At 40.1% G+C, this 18,913-nt stretch overlaps 1 protein-coding gene across 6 annotated transcripts in view; it reads right to left on the bottom strand.

The window, feature by feature from the left end:
• SLC16A12 (solute carrier family 16 member 12) overlaps positions 1–18,913 on the bottom strand; it is a 90,674-nt gene that overhangs the window by 19,962 nt on the left and 51,799 nt on the right. For all 6 annotated transcript variants that reach the window (XM_074373994.1, XM_074373991.1, XM_074373992.1 and 3 more), the window contains exons 2-3: positions 10,583–10,831; positions 1,187–1,290 (exon numbers count right to left, since the gene is read on the bottom strand). In XM_074373994.1, the coding sequence (XP_074230095.1) occupies positions 1,187–1,290; positions 10,583–10,692 (214 nt within the window). In that variant the 5' untranslated portion in view covers positions 10,693–10,831. The remainder of the gene's footprint in view (positions 1–1,186; positions 1,291–10,582; positions 10,832–18,913) is intronic.

Genomic DNA, 18,913 nt, shown 5'->3' with positions numbered 1-18,913 from the left:
TCTGACCCTGAAAACCAAGGGATTGTCTTAACAGTTAAAAAAAAAAGGCCAGAAAATCTAAAGATATGATTTTTTTGATCCCTTAAAACCTTCCAGCATTATCAGTAGAGTTAATTTAACCATCTTATGAAACATGCTTTTAGTCCTAGAATTGCACTTAAATTCCTCCCAACCAAGGAAATACATTTCTGCACAATTCAACTGATTCCTGATTATATACATGTTTTTCCAAAAAATAAATACGAATCAGTTCCTAAAATGGAATAGATGAGATTATTTATGAGTTACTAAATAGTATAGTATTTCTCTTTTGCCACCAAGACATGGCCTGAACAGACAATAGTTGTCTAAAACACTCAGGATTCATCTAAATGAAAGGATTAAATGGGTTGAGCCTACAAATAGATCATTCCAGTTTTACCCAACCTCAGAAAATCTGTAAGACACTAATTTAATAACTTTGGTTGGAAATTTAGAAAAAGAAAAATCTCAAGGTTAGTTTTCCTTTACTATCCAGATGGAATGAGAAAGTCTGTGAATTCTGAGAACACAGCACCTTTGAGGTTTCTGGAATGAAATTACAGCCATGGTGAATGTGCTTATCTCATGACTGCACCATCCTATCCTTCCCCAATACTTCTCTAAGAATGAAGATTAATGCATGAAAAATGAACTCCATGAGCCAAATTTTGAACCCTCTGGGAAGGGAAGAGAGTGAAAATAAGACTTGAGACATGATGCGCATACTGCTGGCACTCATGCAAGGAGATCACATAGAAATGGCTCAGAGTGCCTTCCGATGACTGTTTACATGACTGGAGAATGAGGGGGCACAGCATTAGGAAGAAAGCAAGCATATACTGACGGTTAACTGCTTCCAAAATCAGGACAAGTCCTATGATGCCCAGCACCCTACTCTACATGGAAGAACCAAATGGTATATGTCTATTTGTCTGTATTCGCTAACTGGTCCCTCTGATGTCAGCCAAGAACATTCATTCCAAAAGCACGTCCGGTTGCGTCTGGCAATAGACAGGATCCTACTTTTCTTTTCATATCATTTTAGACAATTTTTACCATAACCCTTCTACTCAGAAAAACTGGTAATCAAAGGTAGTGGAAGATCATTGGCATGTACAGTTCAAGGGTAGCCAGTAATTGTCTATCTTTGGTAAGTAATACTCACCACAGAGCATGGTCACACAGTCTACAATGGAATGGATCCATGCTGTCTGTGCATAATCCTGAGAGAAGTATGTCTGGAACTCCACAAAAAAAATTGAAATACATCTGAAAAATACAGTGAAGCATTTTATACAACAAAAATGAACGAACATGGATTTGAACCAGAGCTTCAAGTTTTGGTTCAATCAGCTGTTCCCATCTCCATAGGTTTCCACTGGTTTTCAGTGGTACGCTGCTGGACCACAGGAAGTGGGAAATCAGAAGCTAACCACTGGGACGTCCTAAGGGATAAGAAGAACAAGTGTTCATCCAATAGAGGGGCTGCTGAAGCCAAGTGGCTGTGAAGGTGGCTGCTCTAAGGAAGGTCTCATGGAAAAGACCACAGGTCAAAATCATGGATTCTTACTCAGCCTAATATTTCGGTAATATCTCTAACTTCTAAGAGGTTGTTATATAAGTTATGATTTGATAGTAAAAAGTTATACACCACCCAGCAATTTCACTTCTAGGTTTTAACGAAAGTTAATAAACAAATGATGATATAATAATACATACACATAAAAAGGCATATTCTGGAGAACTACTTACAATAGCTAAATATTGTAACCAACCTATTTGTCCGTCAATAAAGGGCTGGTTAAGTAGTTTATAGCATATCAATAAGATGAAATATTATTAGGTATTAAAAATTATGATTTGATTTGTATGTATTGATTTCCAAATAAATTCACAATACAATGTTAAGTAAAATAATGGTTTATTTTCATAAAAACATAGTTCAGGTAAATAGAAAAAGCCTGAAAACATATAAACCAAAATGTATCCAGTCAATATATGTGCATAGTAGGGTTATAAAGTATTTCTTTTTTGTCTTTATTATGCATTTTGAATTATTTTATAGTGCATATGATTTCTTATACAATCAGAAATATATGTGTGTATGTATATACATATATATGGGGGGTTGTACACAGAGACAGAGATGGAGTCAGAGACAAATTTTTATATTGAAAAATAGCTAGGGGGAAGAGCATAGCTCCGTGGTAGAGCACATGCCTAACATGCATGAGGTCCTGGGTTTAACCCCCAGTACCTGCGTTAAAAAGAAAAGAAAAGAAAAAGAGCTAATTACTTAGGAAACAAGACATAAGTGATCCAAAAGCAATAGTTTGTATCACTGTACAACTTGGAATGAACCTCATGCAGATTAGCTTGGTCTCCTAATTCAGGACAGGAAGCTTTCAGAGCTCCGTGACAGCAGGGAAAGAAATGAGGCCGTGCGGCTTGGGGATGGGATAGGAGGCGATCAGTCTCTTTGGGTAGGACTACGTTCCAACTCACTATGCTTCAGCAGCCCAGAGTAACCCGGCACGTTACTCTCCCTTCCCTCTCCAGTTGCTGCTGGATGTGAAGGTGGGTGATGGAGAAGTTAAAGAAGAGGGAAGAGAATCAGGTTCAATTAGGATGGCTGTGTTAGGCAGGTTGGCTTTATGGGCGTGCAATCCATACAGTCGCAGAGAATCTGGCACTCAGAAGCATAAAACTTGGTTTCACTCAGCTGTCACTGTCCTAAAATTCCTACTAATTTTATCTTTGAATTTGCGTTTTGTCAGTGACATCCAATGGGACAATGGAGTATGCATTTGAGCAGAGGAGATCCACACATCGTCTTGTCTGCAACTCTTTGCTTTTCCAGTTGCACCTGGTGTTAGAGATGCCCCAGGGCACAGGATTCCAGTAGGCTCATGCTGTGTGGGAGCTCAGCAAGACTCAGAGTGAGCACAAGGGAAGTGTGCTACACCTTCAGCTGAGTGAGCCTGGGCAGAGGGGTATGAGAGAGACCACGCTTTCTTGCTTCAAATGCAGAAGGAAGGCAATGATGTTCTAAGAAACACAAAGGGCCAAGGATTCCTAGCAGATCCTTTCTTACTTTTGTTGCTTCTCTGCTTTAACCCCCCACTTAGGCTGAAAATGATGACATAGGAGGCAAGGAAAGACAGGACTACCCGTAATATAAAGATGAACAGTAAATGTGTCCTAGTGGTTTAACATTTCCATTTTTCTTTATTTAGAACAACACAAATAGCAAATTAAAAACACCATGAAAAACCGAGAGAGACCACTGAAGAAAGGAAAAGCTTCCTATTTTACTACTTTTAAAAGCCCTTCTTCTCTTGCCTTCTGAACAAGTGGTCCTGCATTTTCATCGTGCACTGGGCCCTGCAACTATGTCGCCAGCCCTGGTGAGAGGAAAGAGAAAAGGCACCATGTGGAGGGCAAATTTCTAAGTCCCAGAAGATGCTGAGACGGAGTCTGATGTGCAGAGTATAGGTAGGGATAACCCTTGTGCAAGGAAGAGGGTGGAAGCAGGATTAGGCAGAGACAGAGGTCCCAGTGATCAGGCCTGACAGTCCTCGGCCAGTCCCTAGTGAAATGGCCGGGCCCTTACCCACCTCCCTCCATCACTCACTGGATGTGGGTGCCCCTGGAATGGCAAGCTCTCAAGAGAGGCAGCTCTCCACAGCTGAGGGGGACCCTGAGGACACTGACAGCTGCAGGCTGTCTGCTGACGTACACCCTGCAGCTGACGCCCTCTGGATGGCACACCTCTGTGTTCACCACACTCCCGTTCTTGCTTCTTGTTCTCCATACTGAGCACTGTATGTGATGGTTTCTGTGAAAGGGCTCCCAAAAGTGGTCCTTCCCCACCCACAGATTTAAGAAGCCAGACAACATGCTACAGTAGATAGGACTCGAGATTAATAATTATATCAGATTTTGGAGTACAGAAACAATGTTACAACTAACATTACCAAGAATGGTAATATAAACTACCTGGCTGATTGTATAAATCTAAATTTAATTAAAATATTGCAGAATATTTGTTTCAAGCATGAATTAAATGCAACAGCCTTATACTAGTTTTAATTCAGTACAACAACAGAAAACTCTATAATGGTTCTTAACATCTTAAAGATTACCAGACTAGTACTTAAAACTCTATGATTTTCTCCCAACCTCTAGGCCTTCAATTTACATGAATAATGATTCCTTGAGATATAAACTATTATATGCAAAATAGACAAACAACAAGGTCCTATGGTACAGCACGGGGAACTATATTCAATATCTTGTAATAGCCTTTAATGAAAAAGAGTATGAAAAGAAATATATAACTGAATTACTATGCTGTACACCAGAAACGAATACTACATTGTAAATCAACTATACAAAGAAAGAAAGAAAGAAAGAAAGAAAGAAAGAAAGAAAGAAAGGGAGGAAAAGGGTCTCTTGGACATAGCCTCATTATCAAAACAGTTACATACCCTTAGTGCAGGTTTCTCAACCCAAGCACTCTTGACATTTTGGACCCGACAATTCTTTGTCATGGGGCTGTCCTGTGCACTGCAGGATGTTTACCAGCACCCTGGCCTCTACTCAGAATGTCTCCAGACATCGCCAAATGCCACCCCGCTCCACTGCCAGGGATCAAAATCAGCCCATTGAGGACCACTGATCTCATGAGTTGTCAAATTCTGCTTATTCTCCCTCATTCCTGTCTTTCAAATGCCTCCGCATATCTCCTTCATCTTTCGTCACTTGTGCCAACATCTCTTTCCTGGACGGCAGCCCAAACCCTCCTAACTGATTCTCCTGAATTCCCATTTGGCCACCTTCAGTCCTTTCTACACTCAGAATGGTCAGAATGACCTCACTGGGACACAAATCAGATCCTGATGCTTCAGACTGTTTAACATGACCTAGGAGACCCTGCATACACTGGCCCTTCTTAGAGTCTCTCCTTTCCTCCCACCGGTGCATCCCTCATGAAAGGCAGACTGAACTTCTCTCTACAACTTTCAATGCATCACACATGCTTTTTCACACCTCTGAGCATTACTGTTTTTCTAGGGTTTTCTTTGCTCACCCAGCCTCCCTCATTCTTTAAGTCTTCAGATAATAGTCAACTCCTCCGGGAAGCTTTCCCTGATGACCTGAATCTGGGCTTTTCTTAAGTGTTTCCCCTACAGCTGGACACTTACCACACTGCACGGCAATGCCCTCTGTATTTGTTTGTATTCTCCACTAGACTGTTGCTCTGGGACAGCAAAGACCATGTCTGCCTAATCTTGCACTGACTCCCAAATATCTGGTACTATAGCTTTCATATACCAGGTGCTCATTAAATGTTGTTCAAGGTCAAGGTATGGAAGGAAGGAACCTAGGAGGGAAGGAAGGATGAGAGTTGGCAGAGAAGGGACTGGAAGATAAAGAAGTGAAATGGTTGAGTAGCAACTTCAAGAACATGAATGAGGAAGAAAAGAGGAAGAATGGATGGCAGCCACATAGGCGCACGTGGCTAGATATGGTCAAGCAGAGATGTGAAGCATCTGAGGGGAAGAATTAGTAAAAGGGAGATGCAGAAGCCGGAGATGTGGAACAACCCAGGATGATGATGAGATATTTTGGAACTGTAAATCGCAATCTCTTCTCTTCTCTAAATCGTTCTGGAGGATTGAATATTTGTGTGGCTGTGTTTGCCCCTGTGACTTCTTTACACATCTTGTTTTGCTGTTGTTTTCTGCTTGATGGGTTTTTGAAACTGACTTAAGAGAGTCATCTCAGTCAAAATTTAGGTATGTGAAATTCAAGAGTAACACCTAAGAGTCTTGTCTAAACATGTGAGTAGGCTTGTCAGAGGCAAAATTTAACAACCACATACATGTTTCTGACTGATTGTGACTTTCACAAAATATGGGAAGAATCACTGTATTTTAATTTGTTCTCAAAAGGGAAAGGACCATGGAACTTTTCAAATGGTAAAGTTTCATGATTTATGCCTTCTAAACACAGGCCCTTAAAGAAAACAAATTTTATTGGAAGTACATGTAATTCTCTTTCCAGAAATTAGTTTTGTCGTCCTTTGGAATATTTGCTCATCAGACAGATATCAGAGGAACTGGCTTCTGATCTCTGATTCCCACGCTGAGAGTTTTGATAAAGCTTCTTAATCTCTCAGGATCTTGGTTTCCTTAGCTATAAAATAAGCATTTTAGTAAGCATGACTGTATGAATCAGAGTGGAGTGGACTGGGTCATGCTGCAATAGCAAGTAACTCCAAACATCCTTCAGGAGTTGATAGGTTTTGATCATAATACCACCCAAGTGTTATATGTTATGAAATAACATTCTCAAAGATATTTTCTCTCAAGGGGTCAATATATTTTCTTCTCTGCTTTAAAACTCTTCTCTGGCTCTTGTACAGCGGAAAGCTGACTATATCTGATATTTGGTAAAGACTTTTTTCTGGTTGATGAAGCTATCCACTAAATCAGAGTAATCCACTGGGCAGTGTAGCCTGGTGGTTAAAAGCACTGCCACTTAACCATGTGACTCTGGACATATTATGCAACCTCTGTGTGTTATTATAAGGATTAAATAACTCAATGAAAAGTGCTTGAAATAATGCCAACAAGCACAGAGTAAGGGCTCAGCTAACATAAGCAATTATTTACAGGAATTCAACTGTTGTTAAGAGAGATCCACAGTTCCACAGGACTCTGGACATCTATTGCAATTAAGTTAATTTGGACCCAGAAGACTTAGAAAAAAATAGGTCTCAGAGCTGGGGGGTTTCCTTGAACATTTAAAACAAATATTGCTTTTCAAGTATCAACTCCAACTCCAGATGTCAATTTACTAATACAATGTCATGCAATTTTACAATGAAATATGATTCTGAACATAGATAATGTGTTTGGTAATAAGATGTCTCAAAGAAAAAATATATAATCAATGCACATTAACAAACACAGGGGGTAAATAAAATAAGAATGACTGCTTTAATAGCCGGCACAACTTTAAGCTTTAAATTTTATGTGTAAGGAAGCATCATCAGTTAAAGGCAAGAGCTGAAATACGGTTTTTTAAATGGCCTAGATTATAATTGTAGCATTTTTCGTAAAGCAAAAACCAGGAACCAATATAAATGTCCATCAATAAAAATGCTTTAAATAAACTATGGACACATCCATATGGTGAAATTTTAAGCAGCTACTTCTCAATGAGGTAAGAACCATATTGTTGATAGTATTAAGCAAAAAAAAAAGTTCAAAATAGTATGTACAGTATGATCCTCTTGGTGTAAATGGAAAGAATATGCTTTATCTATGGGTATAAGGTTTTAATGGAAAATTTCTGGACAGATTTCAAGACAACATGTGAATATCCAATTACCTATGCATCAATTATTTGAATGTCTTTTTTATTTTTAGAGAAGGAAGTAATTGGGTTTATTTATTTTACTTATTTTTTAAGTGGAGGTACTAGGGATTGAACCTAGGACCTTGTGAATGCTAGGCAAGCACTCTACCACTGAGCTATCCACCTGCACCAGTTATTGAAGAAATTGTCTTTTATCCATTGAACATAATGGATTAAAGAAACTATAAGACCTGAAACCATGAAACTCCTAGAAGAAAACATAGTAATAAAGCTCCATGACATGGGTGTTGGTAATGATTTTTTGGATATGACACCTAAAGCACAAGCAACAAAATAAAAACTAAACAAGTAGGACTACATCAAACTAAAAAGCTGCACAGCAAAATAAACCATCAAGAAAGTGAAGAGAATGGGAAAAAATATTTGCAAACCATGTATCTGATAAGGGGTTAAATATCCAAAACATATAAAGAATTCATACAATTTAATAGTAAATACAAACTTGTGGTTGCCAGGGGGATGGGGAATGGGAAGGGACAGACTGGGATTTCAAAATGTAGAATAGATAAACAATACAATAAACAGTACAGTAGATTGTACTGTGTAGCACAGGGAAATATATACAGGATCTTATGGTGGCTCACAGCGAAAGAGAATGTGACAATGAATGTATGTATGTTCATGTATAACTGAAAAATTGTGCTCTACACTGAAATTTGACACAACACTGTAGAATAACTATAACTCAATAAAAAAAGTTTAAAAAAATAATAAAAACAAAACCAACCAACAAACAAAAAAACCCAAAAAACAAAAAACCCAATTTTAAAAATGAGCAAAGACCTAAACATATTTTTTCAAAGAAAATATACAAAAGGCCAACAAGTACACAAAAAGATGGTCAACATCACTAATTAGGGAAATGCAAGTTAAAACCACAATGAGATATTACCTCATGCCTGTTACAATAGCCATCATCAGAAAGACAAGAGATAACAAATGCTGGCACAGATGTGGAGAAAAGGGAACTTCTGTGCACTGTTGATGGGACTGTAAACTGATGCAGCCACTACAGAAAATAATATGGGTAAAAACAGAACTACTATGTGATCCAGCAATTCCACTACTGGGAATAGATCTGAAGAAAATAAGAGCACTCACTAGAAAAGATATCTGCACCCCCATGTTCACAGCAGCATGATTTATAACAGCCAAGACGTAGACGCAACCCAAGTATCCACTGATGGATGGATGAGTGGATAAAGAAGGTGAGATGTGTATATACAATGGAATATTATTCAGCCAGAAAAAAATGAGGAAATCTTACCATTTGCAACAATATGAATGGAACTTGAAGGCATTCTTCTAAGTGAAATAAGTTAGACAGAAAAAGACAAATACTATATGATCTCACCTAATGTGAAATCAAAAACAGCAGCAACTACAACTGAACTCATATAAAGAAAGATCAGATCTGTGGTTACTAGAGGCAGCCGGTGGGGGAAAGGGGAACTGGAGGAAGCTGGTCAAGAGATACAAACTTCCAGTTATAAGATAAATGAGTCCCAGGGATGTGATGTAGAGCACGATGACTGCAGCTAACACTGTACTATGATAATACTAAAGCCAGTAAGAGAATGAATCCCAAGCATTCTCATCACAAGGGGAAAAAACTTTCCTTTTTTTCTTTTCTTCTTCCTTTTCTTTTTATTGTTGTTATACGAGAAGATGGGTGTTGGCTGAACCTACTGTGGTAATCATTTCATAACATACGTAAATCAAGTCATCATGCTGTATGCCTTAAACCTCTACAGTGATCTATTATCAATTATTTCTCAGTAAAACTGGGGGGAAAAAAAGAGAAAAAAAAAAGAATAATTGCCCAGGAGGCACAGATCCCCTGAATCAACAAATCACCGTGCAGGCTGCTTTCCTTGCCTCTGTCTCCCGTTCTCTTGGCTGCTGCCTAGTGTGTGACACTTAGATGCCAAGGCTGGTCTTCCCACTTCCTCCTCTAAGCTTATTCTGCTCAGGTATGCTCCTCTCAGCCTCTCCCAGGAACCTCTGAAATCAAGCCTTTGCTGCTAGCCACAACCCTCTTTTCTGGTTTCCAACAGCCTTTCTTATAAAGCACTGAGCTCACTGTAGAAGTTTCCTCTCACAGGAATGATGAGAGCTTCTACACGTCAGACCCAAGATGAGCCTCCTCACCCCTGCATGGCCTCCTCACTCCCAGAACACACGATCCTAATAGACACGGGAGAAAACTCAGACTCAGCAATCATAATATGTTAAATAAATCTACGGCTTATTATGACACATAATCGACTAACTCTTATTGTAGCAAACGCAAACATCCGGCTTCTTTCCTGCATTATATATTGTTATGAGGGGAACATCCATGCTCTTACTGATGAGGCCATCGAGTCAAGTTATGCAGCGCAGATCGCTTTCTTTTGGCGCCAAGGGAGTGTTGCCAAAGAGCAATGAAGAGTTCAGTTCGAAAGCAGGCACCTCTAGAGGAAAGAGCTAGCACATGCAGGTCTCAAGTGTGTATTTATTCCAAATGTGAATGAGACGAATGTGTCTCAGCGTATGCACATTTAACTTATTAAGCTTTATCAACACTATGCTCTTGGGTAAATGAAAAAGAGAAGACATGACTGAGTAAGATGAGAGAATCTCTGGATTTATCCCTGTTTCCCTCCTTCAACCTAGAAATCAGCCTCCACTCCCACAGCCAAATACAAAATGAAGCAAAAGTATGTAAATCCTAGGTTTTAAGCTTCCAAGGGCTCAGGATTCTGGTGAGCTGAGAGGTTTCCAAGGACTATTTTGAGCTTATAAATTTGTCCTTTGTGGGATGAGCTGCTTAGGAAAATAAATGTCTGGAATAGCCATGATATTTAGTCTAAAAATGTCCTAACTCTCCAGGTTTACGTGTCAGATATAAAAGAGACCACTATCCTGGACTTTCAACTGTCAGAAAATCACATTCCTTGCAAAGAAAAAGATGTCTGAGCAGTCAAAGGAAATACACACCAACAAGCACAAAGCCTACATATACACGTATATTTTCACAATGACAGGTTCAGAAATGGAATGTAGCCAACTTAGGAAAACAGACGAGCCAGATCATCTAATAATAAAGCAAGAAGAAAATGCAACCTACCTGGTTACTGCCCGGGTGCAGATGGTAACGAGGAAACAGCCGGCCACAATCATCCAGCCCCAGCCTCCATCCGGAGGGGAGGTAGACTGAGCTCTATTTACTTTTGCCATAGTTTCGATTCTTTTTTCTTCTTTTCCAAGTTACTCCAACAGCCCAGTTATGATCTTGGAAAAGTCTGCTGTCCAGTGACTTCCTGTTGGCATTCAAGATTGGCAGGGAGTGCTACCTGGCACATGGGTTACCGGCCATCTAAAACCAAAAATCAGGACATATTTGTATATTACTGCCATTTCCAAAGGTTAATTTTTCACTTGGTGAAAATGATTTTACTTTGCTGTTAAACGTGATTATCTGTAACTATGAATACTGGACTGGGGCAAAGACCATTAGATGTCCTTGGAACCCATCTCCCTTCTTCTTTTGAGAGTAGATTCTCTCAACTTTTTGCCACATCCACATCCATCCAGTTTGATTCCTTATTCCCCAGTCGCTCTTGAAGGTAGATGTGGCAACACACGGTTTAGTCTAGACTAATGGAATGTGAGCAGAAGGAATACATGCCACTTCGGGTTCATCAGCTTAGAGGCAAAGGCCCTTTCCCAAGACGGCCACCACCTCCTCCCACAGCCTAGAACATGGATGTGGAGATGAGACAGCTCCAACCACACAGGCCCAGACATCACCCTGGGGGCTGGCAGAGCTGCAGGACAGAAGGAGCCTGGGGCCTCAGTGACTGTGGAGAAGGGATGCCTCTCCAGCTCTGGACATCACATACCCCTCACTGTGACACCGAAGGTAAATAAGCTTCAGTTTTATTTGTGTATCTGTATTTTGGAGTCTTTCCACTACAACAGCTCGGACTACATCCTAATTATGGTACTGAATGAGTCTGACAGTGACTGCTTGAAGAAGCACACTGCCACGTTGCACACTGCCTATGGAGAGGGCCACGTGGCAGGGAACTGTGGGCAGCCTGCAGGAGCTGAAGATAGCCTCCAGGGACAGCAAAAAGCTAAGGCTGTCAGCCCAACAGAAAGGAAATGGATTTTGCCAACAACCCAAGTTTAGCGTGGCAACAGATTTTTCCCTAGTTGAGCCTCCAGGTGAGAACACAGCCTGGCTGACACTCTGACTGCAGCCCTGTGAGACCCTGAGCCAAGCATCCAGCTAAACTATGCCTGGATTTGACCCCACAAGAACTGGGAGATCGAGTCTTCCTTGAGGTAGCCTTCGGCATGTTGAACAAGCTTCATAATTATGATTAGGGATGAATTTTTTAAGAGGCTAAATAAGAATTTTAACAGATGATTTTTCCACTGGATTGAGCCAATCACCCAGTTGCTGGTACAATTTTATTATGATCACAAGAAGAAAATTTAAGTAATATTAATTTAAAAAATAAGAAAATAGGAAAAAATTAGGTAATATTAATTAAATGAAACACTTCAAATACAACCAAGCGTACATTGTTCGGTGAATGGAGGCTATGCACCACCTGGTAAATTATGGGCAAACCAAAGTGTCTGATAAGAAAGTTTTACTTTAAAACCACAACTTTCTCAAGAAAATGGCTCAGAGTAGACTCTTGCAAGTGTGCAATCTTTGCAGCCACAGGAACAAAGTGGCAGCCTGTGAGCTCAGAGGCAAACGCAGAGCGAAGACAGTGAGGCCAAGGCAGCAAGAGAGATTTCACACAGACCACCTAGGTTTGGGCACTTTCAGGACTCAGCTTTGCCTCCCTCTTCATCTTAATTAGCCATCCCATGAATGCAGGGGCGCTGACAATGGAGATGGAGTGAACATCTGGAGAGTATAAATCCATCAGAAGTATCAGAAGAGCAGTATTAGTACAAATATTACGCTTACTGATTGACAGAAATTCAAAATTATTGTCTGAAATGGTAACACTGCTAATCACTGGCCTGAGGACAGAGTAGCAGCCAAAGCACTGGGCTAAGTGAAAACAATATGGCAGTAGCTTCTCAGAGCATTACCACAGGAAGCAGCGTTACAGACAGTATCTCATTTAACCCTTACAACAACCATAGAAGGTAGGTATTATTATCCCTATTTTACAGATAAAGCAACTCATCCTAGAGCGATTAAATACTTTTCCCAATTATTAGTAGCACTACCAAGCAGCAGAAATGAGATATGAACTTTAGTCTTACTCCAAGACCAGTTTTCCTAACCAATGCCCTACACTGCTTCCCCTGCCTTCCCTTATTCCTCGATGTCAATTCATGGACATTTTCATCTAATCATACACATATAATTCTTGAAAGCACACCAGGAGGGCAACATTAATGGCAGCCTGACGCAGCTAGAAATGCAGTTCTTTAGAGGTACCATTGGTATTTCCCCGAAACATGCCTGTAGGCCAAGGACTCAATCAGCCAGGGAATTAGCCCTGATTTCAAAGCAACCAAAGGAGTCTCCAATACTCTTGGACCTTCAGGACCAACCCCTCCCAAACATAACTTTGTGTATGGGTAAGTATTTTTAATAGTCAACTTCTTTCTTCCCCAACAGTAAACACACAAAGAAAAGATCTACCATACTTGTATTTTTGCTTTAAATGTACACAGCCTACTGCAGCAGACAGAGCTGGTTGCCTATCCCAAATCCATAGCTCACCCCTTCCTCCAGTCTATCATAAGCCTGGCTTTGTTCAGGGATCTACACTATCTGCTCTTTCTCCAGCAGCTGTTTGCTTCAGGGAAGGTGGTCCAATCCCCTGTTTCAGGGAACGGCTTCTGATTGGTCTCCCTTTCCGTTGTCAGTAAATGCTTAGGGAGAGGAGGTGAAGCAATTCCAGCCAATGAGCTATGAGGGAAAGTCCTTTGGAAAAGGATTCCTTGCTCCTAATAAAAGACACAGAAAGAACAACCTCTTCTTCCATAGACATTTTGAATCTGGATACGACACCTGGAACTACAGCCATCACTTCTTAGCCATGAGGAAGCTGGCTTGAGGACAAAGTCAAGAAACCATCGGTCAAGCACAGTAGAAAGAGGAAGAGAACATGGAACTTTAATGACATGGCTGAAACACCAAATTAACCAATTCTGGAGCCCCCCTGCCTAGCTTATTAGGTAACATAATACATTTACTTATTGCTGGAACTATTGAGATTTCTGTAATTTCTGCCAAAAGAATCCAAATGGATATATGCCTTCTACAGTGGTATGCTGCAACCATGTTCAGTGATGTCATGTCGGTGGTCTGAAACTGGCCATGGTAGGAGTGCCTCTACCACAGAAACCATACACTGGTACACTCCACATCAAATACTGTAGTTTTTACAACCTCTGAGAGAACCAGTCATTAAACGTTTACTAGCACCCCACTGCAACGTCGGGGTAATTTAAGATGTATACAATAAATATTTCTATGAAATATGAAGTAAAGCCAAAGAACTAGAAAAGAATTGAAATATCTATACAGTGAGCTAGCAACTTAGCTAACTTGTTATCTTTTTGATGAGATAATTTGTCTGTGTCGGGGAGGGTGTAGAGCTCAGTGGTAGAGTGTGTGCTTAGCATGCACGAGGTCCTGGGTTCAATCCCCAGTACCTCTATTAAGAAGGAAAACAAAATTTTTTAAAAAGATAATTTGTGTGTCTTATCTTATTAATAAACTACAGCCCTCAAGCAAAATTTGGCCTGCTGCCTCTTTTAGTAAATAAAACTTTACTGAAACACTACCATATCCATTTATTTGCATTTTGTCTTTGCTTGCATGCCACAAAGGCAATTGAATAGCTGTGACTGAGAAAATAAAAGGATCTAGGTCAGCAAAACCTAAAATATTTACTATCTTGCCTTTTACACAGAAAGTATGCAGACCCCTGTTCTGGGAAGATGTGATGCATTGGTCTGCAGAATAAAATGTGAACATTTGGGAGGTAGTGGGAGATCATCGATATTTATGACTATGGTGGCAGAGGGGCAGGGTAGAAGAATGAAAAGAACTAGCAATCAGAGGGAGATCTGGGTCCTTCCAGGTCCTGACTCTGTCTCATGAGTTATATGAACTCAGGCAACCTATTGTACCTCTCTGAGCCTTAGTTTACTCATCCATAAATTGGGGTAATATTCTCACAGAATGTTGTATGGATTAAAGTGAGATAAAACATGAAGAGCACCTGGTACAGAAACATACATATTATTTGCCATGTGACTTAACTTGTTTTCATTTATTCATCTCTTATTAATTCAACAAATATTGTTCAAAAAGATACACCCCAATGCACCCCCAATGTTCACAGAAGCACTATTTACAATAGCCAAGACATGGAGACAGCCTAAATGTCCATCAACGGATGACTGGATAAAGAGGTGGTATATTTATACAATGGAATACTATTCAGCCATAAAAACCGACAACATAATGCCATTTGCAGCAACATAGATGCTCCTGGAGAATGTCATTCTAAGTGAAGTAAGCCAGAAAGAGAAAGAAAAATACCATATGAGATCGCTTATATGTGGAATCTAAAAAAAAAAAAAAAAACACAAACAAAGCATAAATACAAAACAGAAATAGACTTGTAGACATAGAATACAAACTTGTGGTTGCCATGGGGGCGGAGGGTGGGAAGGGATAGACTGGGATTTCAACATTGTAGAATAGATAAACAAGATTATACTGTATAACACAAGGAAATATATACGAGATCTTATGGTAGCTCATGAAGAAAAAAATGTGACAATGAATATATGTATGTTCACGTAAAACTGAAAAATTATGCTCTACACTGGAATTTGATACAACACTGTAAAATGATTATAAATCAATAAAAAATGTTTAAAAAAAGAAGAAGTTGTGGTATATTTACACAATGGAATACTACTTAGCCATATAAAAGAATAAAATAATGCCATTTGCAGCGACATGGATGGACCTGGAGATTGTCATTCTAAGTGAAGTAAGTCAGAAAGAGAAAGAAAAATACCATATGATATCACTTATATGTGGAATCTAAAAAAAAGAAGACATAAATCAACTTATTTACAAAACAGAAACAGACTTGCAGGCATAGAAAACAAATTGATGGCTACTAGGGGATAAAGAGGGTGGCAAGGGATAAATTGGGAGTTTGAGATTAGCAGATACTAACTACTATATACAAAATAGATATACAACAAGTTTCTACTGTATAGCACAGGGAACTATATTCAATATCTTATAATAACCTATAATGAAAAAGAATATGAAAATGAATATATGTATGTATATGTTGTGACTGAAACATTATGCTGTACACCAGAAATTGACACAACATTGTAAATTGACTTTATTTCAATAAAAAAATATTTATTGTGTGCCCAATATGTACCAGGTTTTATTCTAGGAGCAGGTCTTAGAGCAGTGAAGGAAATGAACAGTGGCCCTGCCTTTAGGAAGCTTACATCCTAGTGGGATAGGCAGTCAATAAACTGTTGAACAATAATTTCTGAGCCTCAGCTTCTTGGTCTGTACAGGAAAAAAAAAAGTCCCCTACACCTACTTCATAGGACGGTAGTTAGATTCAGCTGGGGGCAGTGATGAGCAAATCAAACTTTAGGACATTTTTGTTAGGCTTACAGTGTTTTTAAAATGTTTGCTTTGGTTGCTACATGTAAATAGGAGTCACCTAATGCTGTAGACTGAATTTGTCCCCTCCAAATTCATATGTTGAAACTTAATCCTCAACGTGATGGTAATTTGGAGGTGGGGCCTTTAGGAAGTGATTAGGTCATGAGGGCTCTGCCCTTACAGAACGGGATTTGTGCCTTTTTAAAAAAGACCCCAGAGAGCTCCTTTGTCCCTTCTGACACATGAGGACACAGCGAAAACACAGCCACCCATGAACCAGGAAGAGAGATCTCACCAGACACTGAATCTGCCAGCACCTTGATCTTGGACTTCCCAGCCTCCAGAACCATGAAAACTAAAGCTTTGTTGTTTAAGCCACCCAGTCTGTGACATTTTTGTTATAGCAGCCTGAACTAAGATATCGAAAAATCCAGATTTCCAAATTGTCTTGAAAAACTGAAAGCAGTAAAGATACTGGGCTGGCATTCCTTCGTGGCAGCCTTCAGCTGGAGTCACGATCGGCACCCCTCCTTTGGATGAGGCCTGACCCCACCTTCCCTCCGTCCCTGACATCTGCACTGTCCAGCCCCTGTGCTGTTTCACGGACACCACCCGCTGGGCCCCTGGAGGCAGTCAGATCTTCCACTTTTGCCTGTACTGTGTTGCTGCAAGTCAAAGCTTCTTCAACAGTCACATGTGAGTCACGTTTATGGTATGCATGACGTCTAGCACTCTCTCTCACAATTCCAGCAGGACTCGCATTCGAGATTCTACCGACACCTGCGTATAAACACACACCGTGTAATAAACTCACCAACTGGACACATCAATTTCCTGACACTTCAATTAAGTGTTACGAGGTGACAGGATCAGTTGTCCAAGCGCAAAAGCCGAAGCTTAGGAACCTGTGCCTTGGTACAGTCCTGGCCCCTTCACGGGTGTTAACATCAAAACAGTTCCCACGGTTAGACTGTCTTCCAACCTAAGGTGATAAACCCACCTGCCCATGAATGTCCAGGTGGAGACCAGCCTGGGTCAGCGCGGCCCAGGGCTGTGTAAGAATGCTGAGGCTGGCAGAGCTGTGCAACCGCCCTCTGGAGAGCAACGTGGTGCAACGGATCAAGAATTACAAAGTTATTTCTGCTCTCTGAAGAGCAATCTCAGTTCTGGGAAGTTATCCTAAGAAAACAATTTCAGAGAAGCTGAACACTATGGGCAAAGAAATAATAGCTGCATGATGAACAACGTATAAAACAGAAACAACCTAAATGCTCAACAACTGGGAAGCATTTAGAGAACTATGGTACATTAAACAAATGGGATGGTAGACAATTCTTTAAAATTATAAACAAGAAGATAATACTGGAAAACAGGAAAGCAAGATGCAATGCTAAAGCAAAAAGAAGAGTCTAAAATTGCATACATGTTGTGAGGGAAGCTATGTACAACTTATGTAAAAGTTGTATACTTGTAACTGTCACAAAAAATGGGGAGCATATGCAAAAACAAGCATAGGTGGGATGGTACAATTAAGTTGGGATTCATTTTTTACATTACATTTAATACCATTTTATATATAATTTTCTTAAAGAGATACTTCAGGCTGCTCCCCAAGTGTAAATATGGGCACAAAAATCTCTTTTGTATGGTTTCTCAAGGACTAAAGATAACCAGATCATTTACTGATGCTGCACATTGAAAACTGCGTGATTATCCCAGAAAAGGCACATTGAAGGTACCAAGCCCCAGGCAAAACAGAATGTTCTACTTCTTCACAAGGATAGCAAGCATCATTCATTTTCACCTTGCCTCTGCTCTCTCTAGATGCTTCCATTTTCATTTGTTTTAGTTGGACAACCTCTCTTCGGCATTACCACATTTTATAAGTTAAGACCTGATTTGTGAGGATCTCTCAAAAACTGTAATTGCATAGATCCAAATAAAAATATACAAGTAACAGCACAATGAGCAAAGGTCTGTTCTAAGAGTATAGCTGCATAAAACCACGGAACAAGGAACGTCCTCACAGGGTTCCAGATGGGGAGAAATGACCTCTGCAGCCATCAGTGTGTGATACTGTTATTAATATTCCTCATGAGTGGCTGCCCTTGAGCCTCAAAGCCTCAGAAATGGGCACTGTTTTCCCCCTTTGTGATGATGAAGCTAAAGTCCAAAGAAGTGAAGAGCTCGCTGACAACACAGTATCTGGATCCAAATGAAGACAAGTAGCCCTGGCAGATTTGGCACAGTGCCCTTGCCCATCTGCCCTCCAGATTTCAAAATTGTTATTGGGTACTTGTGTCAACAAGCCATCCAAGCCATGGCCAAGCTTAAGCACCCATTCAGGTGAGAGGCCATGACAAAAGGAAGCAGGGGGAAGGTTAACCAAGAAGTTAACTCAGGGGTATATTGCTGCTCGCAAAACAACACGTGAGTTTCTTTCAAAACAAGTCGTGTAAGAGATTTATATGTAGTCAGAAGACACGCACAGGTTAAACCAGGCTAACCTAGTTTCCTAGAGACTTTGGAGCAGCCTGCAGTTCCCCTAGCATATCAGCCTGAGCATCTTGTAATTAACCCACCTGATATGACACACATATAGTGGAAAAAGTCTTCACTGAGTTAGTAGTATGCCTTAAACTACAAGCAAAGGAAGTATGTTACCACCATGTAATTCTTCATTTTACTACAGAGATTTCTATTTTATTTTGACATCCAGCCACTAAAATGTAATTGCATTTGGCGTCATCT

The sequence above is a fragment of the Camelus bactrianus genome, chromosome 11, assembly GCF_048773025.1.
Source record: "Camelus bactrianus isolate YW-2024 breed Bactrian camel chromosome 11, ASM4877302v1, whole genome shotgun sequence".
NCBI classification, from domain to species: domain Eukaryota; kingdom Metazoa; phylum Chordata; class Mammalia; order Artiodactyla; family Camelidae; genus Camelus; species Camelus bactrianus.
Note: the sequence above shows the minus strand (reverse complement) of the source record. Positions and strands in the feature narration are given on the sequence as shown.